The sequence below is a fragment of the Salvelinus sp. IW2-2015 genome, linkage group LG20 (genome assembly GCF_002910315.2).
Source record: "Salvelinus sp. IW2-2015 linkage group LG20, ASM291031v2, whole genome shotgun sequence".
Lineage (NCBI taxonomy): Eukaryota > Metazoa > Chordata > Actinopteri > Salmoniformes > Salmonidae > Salvelinus > Salvelinus sp. IW2-2015.
The window spans coordinates 2,681,978-2,694,603 of record NC_036860.1 but is presented as its reverse complement, the minus strand read 5'-3'; the positions used below and the strand labels follow the sequence as shown (position 1 = coordinate 2,694,603).

Here is a 12,626-nt window from a genome sequence, read left to right as displayed (position 1 = left end):
ATCAATGCAATATTAGCCACTTTCAATGTAATATACCGAAACAAAAACTACGCAAGAAATGTTTATGTAGGCAGAACGCATCGGAGTAGAATTCTATTGCATTGACACTCAATACTCAGCCCGGGGCGGCATAAACATATCAGAGCTGCAGTAGCTCTATATGCAAATAGACCATATATGGATCTGTCCCATTTACTTTGAACTGGACTGTGTTTACAGCATGAGCAGTCATGAGCAGCTGGGGTTGGTTTGAGATCAAAGCGAGAGCTGCATGTTCTTTATTTAACCAGGTAGGCTAGTTGAGAACAAGTTCTCATTTACAACTGCGACCTGGCCGAGATAAAGCAAAGCAACAGAGTTACACATGGAATAAACAAGCATACAGTCAATAATACAATAGAGTTAAAGTCTATATACAGTGTGTGCAAATGAGGTAAGGGAGGTGTCAATAAATAGGCCATAGTGGCAAAATAATTACAATTTAGCAATTAAACACTAGAGTGATCGATGTGCAAAAGATGAATGTGCAAGTAGAAATACTGGGGTGCAAAGGAGCAATTTTTTTTTATAAATAACAGTATGGGGATGAGGTAGTTGGATGGGATATTTACAGATGGGCTATGTACATGTGCAATGATCTGTGAGCTGCTCTGACAGCTGGTGCTTAAAGTTAGAGGGAAATATGGGTCTCCAGCTTCAGTGATTTTTGCAATTCGTTCCAGTCATTGGCAGCAGAGAACTGGAAGGAAAGGCAGCCAAATGAGGAATTGGCCTTGGGGGTGACCAGTGAAATATACCTGCTGGAGCGCATGCTACGGGTGGGTGGTGCTATGGTGACCAGTGAGCTGAGATAAGGCGGGGCTTTACCTAGCATAGACTTAGATGACCTGGAACCAGTGGGTTTGGCGACGAATATGAAGCGAGGGCCAGTCACCAAGAGCATACAGGTCGCAGTAGTGGGTAGTATATGGGGCTCTGGTGACAAAACGGATGGCACTGTGATAGACTGCATCCAATTTGCTGAGTAGAGTGTTGGAGGCTATTTTGTAAATGACATCGCCGAAGTCAAGGATAGGCAGGATAGTCAGTTTTACGAGGGTATGGTTGGCAGCATGAGTGAAGGATGCGGTGTTGCAAAATAGGAAGCCGATTCTAGATTTAATTTTGGATTGGAGATGTTTGATGTGAGTCTGGAAGGAGAGTTTACAGTCTAACCAGACACCTAGGTACTTGTAGTTGTACACATATTCTAAGTCAGAAGCGTCCAGAGTAGTGACGCTGGACAGGCGGGCAGCGATCGGTTGAACAGCATGCATTTAGTTTTACTTGCATTTAAGAGCAGTTGGAAGCCACTGATGGAGAGTTGTACGGCATTGAAGCTCGTCTGGAGGGTTGTTAACACAGTGTCCAAAGAAGGGCCAGAAGTATACAGAATGGTGTCGTCTGCATAGAGGTGGATCAGAGAATCACCAGCAGCAAGAGCGACATCATTGATGTATACAGAGAAGAGTTGGCCCGAGAATTAAACCCTGTGGCACCCCCATAGAGACTGCCAGAGGTCCGGACAACAGGCCCTCCGATTTGACACACTGAACTCTGTCTGAGAAGTAGTTGGTGAACCAGGCAAGGCAGTCATTTGAGAAACCAAGGCTGTTGAGTCTGCCGATAAGAATGCGGTGATTGACAGAGTCGAAAGCCTTGGCCAGGTCGATGAATACAGCTGCACAGTATTGTCTTTTATCGATGGTGGTTATGATATCGTTTAAGACCTTGAGCGTGGCTGAGGTGCACCCATGACCAGCTCGGAAACCAGATTGCATAGCGGAGAAGGTACGGTGGGATTCGAAATGGTCGGTGATCTGTTTGTTGACTTGGCTTTCGAAGACCTTAGAAAGGCAGGGTAGGATAGATATAGGTCTGTAGCAGTTTGGGTCTAGAGTGCCTCCCCCTTTGAAGACAGGGATGACCGCAGCAGCTTTCCAATCTTTGGGGATCTCAGACGATATGAAAGAGAGGTTTAACAGGCTAGTAATAGGGGTTGCAACAATTTCAGCTGATCATTTTAGAGGGTCCAGATTGTCTAGCCCGGCTGATTTGTAGGGGTTCAGATTTTGCAGCTATTTCAGAACATCAGCTGTCTGGATTTGGGTGACGGAGAAATGGGGGAGGCTTGGGCAAGTTGCTGTGGGGGGTGCAGGGGTGTTGACCAGGGTAGGGGTGGCCAGGTGGAAAGCATGGCCAGCTGTAGAAAAATTCTTATTGAAATTCTCAATTATTGTGGATTTACCGGTGGTGACAGTGTTTCCTAGCCTCAGTGCAGTGGGCAGCTGGGAGGAGGTGCTCTTATTCTCCATGGACTTTACAGTGTTCCAGAACTTTTTGGAGTTTGTGCTGCAGGATGCAAATTTCTGTTTGAAAAAGCTAGCCTTTGCTTTCCTAACTGCCTGTGTATATTGGTTCCCAACTTCCCTGAAAAGTTGCATATCGCGGGGGCTATTTGATGCTAATGCCGTACGCCACAGGATGTTTTCGTGCTGGTCAAGGGCAGTCAGGTCTGGAGTGAACCACAGGCTATATCTGTTCCTGGTTCTAAATTTTTTGAATGGGGCATGCTTATTTAAGATTGTGAGTAAAGCACTTTTAAAGAATAACCAGGCATCTTCTACTGACAGAATGAGGTCAATATCCTTCCAGGATACCCGGGCCAGGACGATTAGAAAGGCCTGCTTGCTGAAGTGTTTTCGTGAGCGTTTGACAGTGATGAGGGGTGGTCGTTTGACCGCAGACCCATTACAAACACAAGCAATGAGGCAGTGATCGCTGAGATCCTGGTTGAAGACAGCAGAGGTGTATTTGGGGGGCAGGTTGGTAAGGAAAATATCTATGAGGGTGCCTGTGTTTACAGATTTGAGGTTGTACATGGTAGGTTCATTGATAATTTGTGTGAGATTGAGGGCATCAAGCTTAGGTTGTAGGATGGCTGGGGTGTTAAGCATGTCCCAGGTTAGGTCACCTAACAACACGAGCTCTGAAGATAGATGGTGGGCAATCAATTCACATATGTTGTCCAGGGCACAGCTGGGGGCAGTAGTTGGTCTATAGCAAGCGGCAACAGTGAGAGACTTGTTTCTGGAAAGGTGAATTTTTTAAAAGTAGAAGCTCAAATTGTTTGGGCACAGACCTGGATAGTAAGACAGAACTCTGCAGGCTAACTCCACCCCCTTTGGCAGTTCTATCTTGTCAAAAAATGTTATAGTATGGGATGGAAATTTCTGGGTTTTTGGTGGCCTTCCTAAGCCAGGATTCAGACACAGCTAGGACATCCGGGTTGCAGAGTGTGCTAAAGCAGTGAATAAAACAAACTTAGGGAGGAGGCTTCTAATGTTAACATGCATGAAACCAAGGCTTTTACGGTTGCAGAAGTCAACAAATGAGGGCCTGGGGAATGGGAGTGGAGCTAGGCACTGCAGGGCCTGGATTAACCTCTACATCACCAGAGGAGGAGTAGGATAAGGGTACTCATGTAGTCATGTGCACATTTGTTAATATTTTTTTTATCCCTTATTTAACTAGACAAGTCAGTTATTAGCCCAGTTATAGATCATTTGTAGTCAGTAATAGGGGAGTGATTGCTTCCTACAATAGCACAAAACATGTACATTTCTAGACACCTTTAAAAGACGAGTCAGGTAAAGAGCTTATTTGTCTTAAAGGGGCAGTGTTGTATTTTGAGACAGGCTTGAATAAAGCTATGTAGCCAATAGGCAGAGGGCTTGCATTATAGGGAATAGACTGACTTGCCAGGTCCTCCAATATGTCACACCCCGCAAATATTTTTTCCAGCATTCCGATCAGTTTTATGTAATAAATTGAAAAATTTAAAAGTGAGGTGCAACTTTGTATTGGGACTTTTGATGAGTATTCTAATGCAAATCCATATTTTACATGTGGTTACGTTTATGCTACCTACCCTTCAACAGAAAATGTCACCATCCTTTCTTCCGATAATTAATAGGGCTTACCATGWGTCCCATATTTTGGAATTGTCGTGTCATTGGGTTCATCCAGTTGTCTCCACCTCCACCCTTTAGGGAACAAACAGAAACATGCAATGTAGCTAAACATATTCCCTCAATCAGAAAGATGTCTTTCAGTTCCACAGTTTAGGATACAAAAACAAAATTGAGCAAGCAGACCCTAATCACAAAAATACCTTGATGTTGCCTCTTTTTCCCCCAGGGCCTTGCCCCCAGCCACCAGAGTTGTAGTTGCTGCTGGTCTGTGAGCCTGTGCTGTTCCAAACTCCACCAACGTCCTCCTCCTCATCCCAACTGGAGTGTCGAGAGGCTGGAACTGGGCCCTCTCCTTTGCCCCAGCTCTCTTGCACTGACTTTGAACCTATGGGATATGCAAATATTGGTCATGCAATGTCCTAAGGAGTAACAACCAACAACACATTTGCCTTACAATGAAAACTCCTTGAAGTGTCTTACCAGATTTAGATGAGGGGTTTCCCCAACCAGCAGTTTTGCTTGAGTTATCTGGGTCTCCCCAGCCAGATGGTGGATCAGAAGTCTGCCCCCAGGAAGCAGTGCCATTATCCACAGATTGTCCAATGAGGTTGCCACCCCCTCCCCACATACCTGGGCCTGGTAATACAGAGAAGATCAGATTAAAGAATCTGCCAGAAATGCAAGTTGTTAGCCTTCGAAGGAATAAATCGGGCATAGCTTACCCAATCCAGGTGCATTGCCAGGGTTTGAGTCCCGGTTAGCTGGGATCGCAGGCTGTCTCCTTGGTGGTGGCTGTTGTACGGATGTCGGTGGACCCTGTTGAGTTTTGCCTTGAAGAGGCGGTGGCTGACCAGAGGGGGCACTGTTTTTATCCCACAGGTTCACATTCTTGCTGTTGTAGCAGGTGGGATCGCCCCAGGCTGAAGTGCCATCGTCAATCTCCATCTTGCGGCTGATGGACTGAGGGGAGGGCTCCTCCCACCCGCTGAGCTCAGGGGCCTCAGCAGGCCCAACAGGGATCTGAGGGATGGGGCCAGCAGTCCAGCCCGAGTTTTGGTTCTGATTCTGGGTGGGAGGACCTCCTGACCTGCCCAAGCCTCCTGGTGGCTGTTGGGTCTGTGATTGGTGTTGCTGTTGATTTGGGGATTTCAGTGTTGCCGCTTGGCTGTTTGGTATCTGTGGTGAATGCGGCTTCACGCACCAGTCCTGGTGCGGTTTGCCGCCCATGTCACCTCCACTTCCCCAACTCCTCTGTTGGCCTCCCTCATCTATGTTACCCCAAGATCCTTTGTCCGTGTTGCCTCCACCTCTGCCCCTCCCTTCCCCCCAGCCTCCATTGCCTGTCTTGGGTTCACGCTGCGCCCAGTTGCCTCCCCCTTTTTGTCCCCATCCACCTCCCTCCCTACCCATCTCTTTCCAACCCCCTGCAGTCCCCTTCTCCTCCTGACCACCTCCCCAGCCACTCCCTCTTCCGCCACCCTGTTCTCCGAAATCTCTCCAGTTACTTCCTCCGCCCCCTCTGCGGTCTCTTCCCTCCTGCTCCTCACTGCCCCAGCCTTTGCCATGGCTCTCTGAAGTACTGACGTCGCCCCAGGCTCCACTCGTCTTTCCCTGGCTGCCATCAATATCTTCCACTGGCATCCTGGAGGCAGTAGAATTCCGCATGTTGGATGGTGGAGCACAATTTGACTCGTCATCCCAGCCGCCCTTTGAAGATACAGGGCCAGGACCAGTGTTCGTAGTAGGCATATGGGCCCCAGCAGATGGATCAGTAGTCATTGTGCTGTTGCTTGCGGGGTAAGTAGATGCCCGACCAGTAGAATTAACAGCCTGAGATGGAAAAGCAGGGGAACTGCTTCCCTCATTTTGACTGGCTGCTCCTGTATCCAGGTCCCAGGCCACATTCTGCTGTACCTGGATCTGCCCCCATCCGGTGTTGGACAGCACCCTGGGATCCAGGTCCGACCGGCTGAGCACGCTCTGTAAGGCCACTTCAGGGTTGGGGGGTGGGTTGCTGGAGCGGTGGCGGGAATGCTCCTGGTGCCGATTGTGACTCCCAGCCCTGGACCCTCCTCCACTGGAGGATGAGGGGTCTCCACTTCCTCTGCCACCTTGACCTGCCCATTCCCCCATAGCATCAACCCCTTTCTGATTGTCCCAAGCTGTTGTCATAGTAGCAAATGTTGGTGAGGCAGAATCCTGGGATATGCCGCCACCACCACCACCGCTACCTCCACTGCTGCTGCTACTCTCGCCTCCACCGCTACTTCCTATTGCTGGGTTGCTGGAACCCCTGACATCTGTCGATCCCTGTGTACCGCCCCAACCCTCCTCTGTAGCCCCATCCCATGCTCCCTGAGATACCACTGGGGTATTTGAGCTAACATCATTTCCCCTGACCCATTCCTCATCTCCTGCCAACCCAGCTTTCTCACCTTGGCTGCCGAAGCCCCACACATTTGCCTCCTCCCCCTGAGCTGCATCTCCCCCTACTCTGTTCCACCCGTCAGTCTTAGAGGCACCTGTGTTGAGGTTAGAGGGGGGAGGCAAGGCTCTCCATGAAGAGGAAGAGGTTGTGGAGGAGGATGACGAGGCAGAGAGATGCTCGCTCCCTCCAACAACCTCACTGTCCACAAGGTCTCTGCCTCCTTGATTTGGTCCTTCTCCAAGCTCCGGCCCCAAGCCCCCCCAGTCCCCATGGAGATGTTCTCCATCCCTGGCAGGCATTTCATGGAGTTGGTGCTGATGGCTAGCTTGATTCACAGAGGAGAGTGGATGAGTATGGGTGGTACTGGCAGAGAAGGATGTTGTGATGGATGAGGGCACAGCTTCGGTGGTAGCTGCACCAACCCCTGTCGTTCCATCCTGCACAAGGGCAGGCCAGGCTGAAGGGTTGGCATTAGGGTTGAAGTTGGCACCAGGAATCCCACTGTTCACACTAAGAGGGCTCTCCTGAGTCCCAGGAAGAAAGGAGACTTTGGAATTGTTGAGCACTGGCCCCTCTGCTGTTGCTGCTGCGGCCACTCCAATTCCAGGCTGACTGGAAGAGCCCCACACGACACCAGACAGGACACATTCAGTGAGTGACGAGGGGGAAGAGTGGGGTGGGGAGGGACTGTCTGAACTCCCAGCTCTTGCTCCTCCTGTCCTCAGATGCTGTTGGGTGCATTTGTCAGTCCGTGAGGCACTGCTGTTGTTGGGGACATCCAGCTCTGCTCCCTCGGTACCCACTCTATCCCCACCCACAATGCTGGGCCACTCTTCAAGGTCACTCCCATCCACTATCACCTTCTCCCAGCCCTGAGAAGGGGGCTGGCTGCCAGAGCCCAACCCCCATGTGGAATTTGCATAAGTTGAAGAAGCAGCGACTGAAGATGAGGGTGAGGAGTGAGGGGGTGAAGGAGAAGGTGAAGGTGAACCCAGATTGGGATCTGTAGATAATAAGCAAACATACTTTGTTAACTTCAGGACCGTGTTAAGAAGGTTAAAACAGCATGTTAATTACACTTGGACGAATATTCAATTTAATGCTGACTTCAGATCCAAACCACATCCTTTCATTTCAATGTTGACCCACCTGTGGATCCAGATGTGGTTGCATTGGGGGCATCTCCCTGTGAAAGAGGGGGTGCGTCTCCCCTACCGCTGCCTCCCCCCAGCAGCATGCAGGACAGTGGTGGCTGGCCCCTCTTCAGAAGCACTTTGTGGTCCTGCTGGTAGCGGAATCTTGGGGGCACCTCTCTGGGCATATAGCGCTGAGTTCCGGTGGGGGGCTGTCCGTTGGCCACAGCCGCCCGGTTTGCATTGTTCCCACCCGGAGGAACAGCGAACCCAGCTGCAGGGCAGGGGGACGGTGGTGGAGTGGGGCCAGGGCTGGGAGACACAGAGCCAGGAGTGGCTAGTGACTGCGTGGAGCTGGCCTTGGTTGATTCTGGCACTTAAGGAAAATGAAACAAATGAACCAAGTCAATAAAGTTAAAGCTGGAATGGATCCTAATCATAATGTTATGTAACATAATATAAACTTGGCTATTTCCTCTCATCATTATCTTGTTTGATGAAAGGAGGGGGTGTTACAGATGTACAGTAGCAGTCAAAAGTATGGACATCTACTCATTCCAGGGTTTTTCTTTATTTTTACTATTATCTACATTGTAGAATAACAGTGAAGGCATCAAAACTATAAAATAAACACATGGAATCATGTAGAAACAAAAAAATAATTTATATATTTTTATATTGGCGATTCTAAGTTTTTTTTTAACCTTTTAATTTAACTAGGCAAGTCAGTTAAGAACAAATTCTTATTTTCAATGACGGCCTAGGAACAGTGGGTTAACTGCCTTGTTCGGGGGCAGAACAACAGATTTTTACCTTGTCAGCCCGGATATTCAATCTTGCAACCTTCCGGTTACTAGTCCAACCACTAGGCTACCTGACGCCGAAGTAGCCACCCTTTGCGCAAAGCTATCATGGAATTCTCTCAACCAGCTTCATGAGGTAGTGACCTGAAATTAATGTAAATTAATAGGTGTGTCTTGTTAAGTTATTTTGTGGAATTTCTTAACTTCTTAATACATTTGAGCCAATCAGTTGTGACAAGGTAGGGGTGGTATACAGAAGARAGCCCTATTTGGTAAAAGACCAAGTCCAAATTATGGCAAGAACAGTTCAAATAAGCAAAGAGAAATGACAGTCCACTGTTACTTTAAGACATGAAGGTTAGTCAATAAGGAACATTAAGAACGTTTAAGTGCAGTCAAAAACGATCAAGCGCTATGATGAAACTGGCTCTATTGAGGACTGCCAGCGTTACCTCTGCTGCAGAGAATAATTTCATTAGAGTTAACTGTACCTCAGATTGCAGCCCAAATAGGAGGAGACTGTGTGAATCCGGCCTTCATGGTCGAATTGCTGCAAAGAAACCAGCGCACAATTGGCCCAGTGTCGTCCGGGTTAGGCAGTCATTGTAAATGAGAATTTGTTCTTAACTGACTTGCCTAGTTAAATAATAATGAATATATATATATTTTTTAATTAAACTACTAAAGGACACCAACAAGAAGAGACTTGCTTGGGCCAAGAAACACGAGCAATAGACAGACCGGTGGAAATCTGTCCTTTGGTCTGGAGTCCAYATTTGATATTTTTGGTTCCAACTGCCGTGGCTTCGTAAGACGCAGAGTAGGTGAACGGATGATCTCCACATGCGTGGTTCCCACCGTGCATCATGGAGGTGGTGATGTGATGGTGCTTTGCTGGTGACGTTGATTTATTTCTAATTCAAGGCACACTTAACCAGCATGGCTACCACAGCAAAACACAATCCCATCTGGTTTGCGCTTAGTGGGACTATCTTTTGTTTTTTAACAGGACAATGACCCAAAACACACCTCCAGGCTGTGTAAGGGCTATTTGACCAAGACGAAGAGTGATGAAGTGCTGCATCAGATGATCTGCCCTCCACAATCACCTGACCTCTACCCAATTGGGATGGTTTGAGATGAGTTGGACCGCAGAGTGAAGGAAAAGCAGCCAACAAGTGCTTAGCATATGTGGGAACTCCTTCAAGACTGTTGCAAAAGCATTTCAGGTGAAGCTGGTTGAGAGAATGTCAAGTGTGCAAAGCTGTCAGATGCAAAGGGTGGCTACTTTGAAGAATCTAAAATATAAATTATATTCTGATTTGTTTAACACTTTGATTACTAAATGATTCCATGAGTTATTTCAGCGTTTTGACGTCTTCACTATTATTCTACAATTTAGAAAAATAAATAAAAACCCTTGAATGAGTAGGTGTCCAAACTTTTGACTGGTACTGTATATACAGGACTACAACAACAAAAAAACGTACCTTTGACTTTTTGTTCAGTCACCTGAAAGTATAGAAGACCGTCAGTGCCATAAAACAGCKAACACATTTTTGTAACGAATGTCAAGTGATAATACCACAAGCAACTATGGTGCGCAGGCCAAGTAAATCATTATTGCTGTCACGACAAACACAGCCGGAACAGTGTGGCTCTGACTTTCAATGGGCCATGAACCTGGATCAAACACCAGACAACTCTGTTTTGAGGAACATACCAGAGCACTCTGAATTATGTAGGCCTAATTTCCAGATGAAAAGTGGATATTATATACCTTCTGGGAAGCTTCCCTTTTCTTTTTATCCTCTTTCTTCTTTTTCTTGTCTTCCATGAACTGCTGTTCCCTTTCCTGATTCTCCTATCTGGGCACATTTAAATGGATGTGGGCATTGATATTGGGCGATAGGCATCAACATGAAGTTACATACATTTGCTGCGACTTGCCTAAAAACGTTTTATCAACAGTTTATTAAAATGAACTTACACAATTAGTTAATATTGTCAGAACTATAGAATTAAGCAGACACAACCTTGGCAACAATCTGTGGTAGCCACCCTGAATGATTCATTTTCAAGCAAAGGATTACAACTCCAAACAACATGTAATACATGCACATCAACAGAGAGGAAATGTAAGACTGGGCAGTACCTGACTGTTAGATAAAAGAACCCGTTTGCTGGTAGAAATATTTCATTGTCACGTAGGTCAAGGCCTAGCGAGCTAGTAGAGATGGCGAGAAGTTGYGTGTGTGCAGGATAGAGCGAGCTAGATGGGTCAGGTATCACGGGGTGGCATTTCGTTTTAGTCCCCGTTTGACTCGGCTTTACAAAAGCGCTCCACTGAAAACGCTAGTAAGCTGAAAATGTGGGGTCTTTTGAGTGTATGTATGGGAAACGTAAACAAAGCAAGTTTGCGCTATGGGAGGCATTTTGGCAATTTGGACAAGAGCTTGTCCAAATTGCTAAGTAGTAGTCTATTCTGTAAATACAATTTAAGGCCAGCAGTCAAATTAAGCCGCTCAAAATTGTCAGATTAAGAACTAACTAGCAAGCAATCTAATGTTCGTTTTTACTAGAACTATTTAATGACTAGTTAAAATTTGATATGTGGATCTATACGCGGCATTTAATAAAAAACAATTCCCATAATAGCTAACGTTACATTATGCTAGTTAGTGCCACTTAATACAAATCAGCTAGCAGAAGCTTGCCTGGTGGTATCGCTCTGACGTTTGCAACGGCCTATTCCAGCCTCGAGCTCGAGTACAGAGTAGCCCCAAGCTGGACACCCGGTGACCGTAAACTTAAAAATATTTAAAAAACGGACGAAACAGACTCCGCGAGAATAAAGTCACGCAACGATACAAACGTGTGTTAACCTATCTAGCTAAATTGTCAAAATAGTATTGACATGAACTAGCTGTAAGATATCGCTTTCGTGCGAACGACTGACGTCGTTAACTGCCGCTCAAAAGGTAAAGCCTAGTAGGGAACACGACGTACAGCTGCCGGCTTGCTAACCACCTCACATAGCTAAGCTCCATACATAGTTAAAAAAAAAAAAAACATACATATCGGCCACACATATATACTGTTGATTAGTTGAGTACTCCGTGGTAATCGAAAATAGTTAATAGCAATGTTAATTGAATTGATTGTGTTTCACAAATTATTCATGCATACACACAAGACAATAATACTGCTTCATAGTATGACTTGTCTGTACAATCAACTGTCGTTTTTGGACTGAAGTGACTGACAAGGCCAAAGAAGCTACGATAAAACTTCAGTGACGTTCTCTGTAGCTAACTTAGCTGACTGACGTTAGCTAGCTGTCGCTTATAACTTAACATGGATAGAAAAAAATAGCACACATTTTACAACATTGTAATGAACAACTTAACGTTACATCGTGTGAAATAATGTTTTAGTTACTCACCTCAGGAATCAAACATAAAGTACTTTGAGAAATTCTTGCAGACCTATTTAGCTAAAGCTAGTTTAGCAATCTAACGGTAGTTCAAGGCTAAACCAAATAAGAAATAACATCACCAAAAGGCGAAATGTTAACAATCGAGAAATTCAGTTAACGTATATCCTTTCGTACGAATGTAGTTTTCGCTGTAAACTACACATGCACAACCTCTTGGTGGTTGCAAAGCGCTGTGAGGTCGGTTCGTTTACTATCGGCCATTTTGCTTTTCTGTGCAGCTTGTGTTGTTGACCAGAGGGAGGGGGGCTGAATGGATATCTGCACTCTGCAGCAAGGGGGCGTATTCTCGCCCAAGCGTGACGTCATTTACATCCAATTAGCCAGGTTATCAGGGATGACACTTCTCGAGTTTGGTAGAAAAAATTGTAAGCCAAAGCAACAGTACAGAACCATAACTAGACAGTGGAACCTGAACAACCTCTACTATAACTCAGTGAACTTAGATATTGCAAAAAACTCATCAATAACCTAGTCCGTTCTCATTTTTGGTTTACAGTCAGCACCTGAATGAGATAATAATAAGTATAATCAATGCATTCCCCCTCTTCTCTTTATCATACCTTTTCCAGAACACAATGTATTATCTGTATCATACGACTGAGGTCAAAATCCCAGCCTCATTTGACTGCTTATTTATACCCTCTTTGTTATGTAACATTTCCAGCATGTTGTTGTTTTTCTCTTTTGTTGCCTAGTGGCGTCCGCATGCATCCCAGACGGAACAGTTCGTGAATATATTATGATGACATT

General features: G+C 46.1%; 1 protein-coding gene across 2 annotated transcripts in view; it reads right to left on the bottom strand.

Moving 5' to 3' along the window:
* Nucleotides 1-12,129, bottom strand: part of LOC111980706 (trinucleotide repeat-containing gene 6B protein) — a 28,130-nt gene extending 16,001 nt beyond the window's left edge. The window contains exons 1-8 of one of the 2 annotated variants that reach the window (XM_024011602.2): nucleotides 11,823-12,129; nucleotides 10,158-10,245; nucleotides 9,868-9,889; nucleotides 7,591-7,950; nucleotides 4,736-7,444; nucleotides 4,494-4,649; nucleotides 4,214-4,398; nucleotides 4,023-4,085 (exon numbers count right to left, since the gene is read on the bottom strand). In XM_024011602.2, coding sequence (XP_023867370.1) covers nucleotides 4,023-4,085; nucleotides 4,214-4,398; nucleotides 4,494-4,649; nucleotides 4,736-7,444; nucleotides 7,591-7,950; nucleotides 9,868-9,889; nucleotides 10,158-10,214 — 3,552 coding nt within the window. In that variant the 5' untranslated portion in view covers nucleotides 10,215-10,245; nucleotides 11,823-12,129. Of the gene's footprint in view, nucleotides 1-4,022; nucleotides 4,086-4,213; nucleotides 4,399-4,493; nucleotides 4,650-4,735; nucleotides 7,445-7,590; nucleotides 7,951-9,867; nucleotides 9,890-10,157; nucleotides 10,246-10,532; nucleotides 10,677-11,822 lie in introns of those variants that run through there. The other variant, XM_024011603.2, reaches the window with a different exon arrangement.
* Nucleotides 12,130-12,626: the final 497 nt, after the last annotated feature.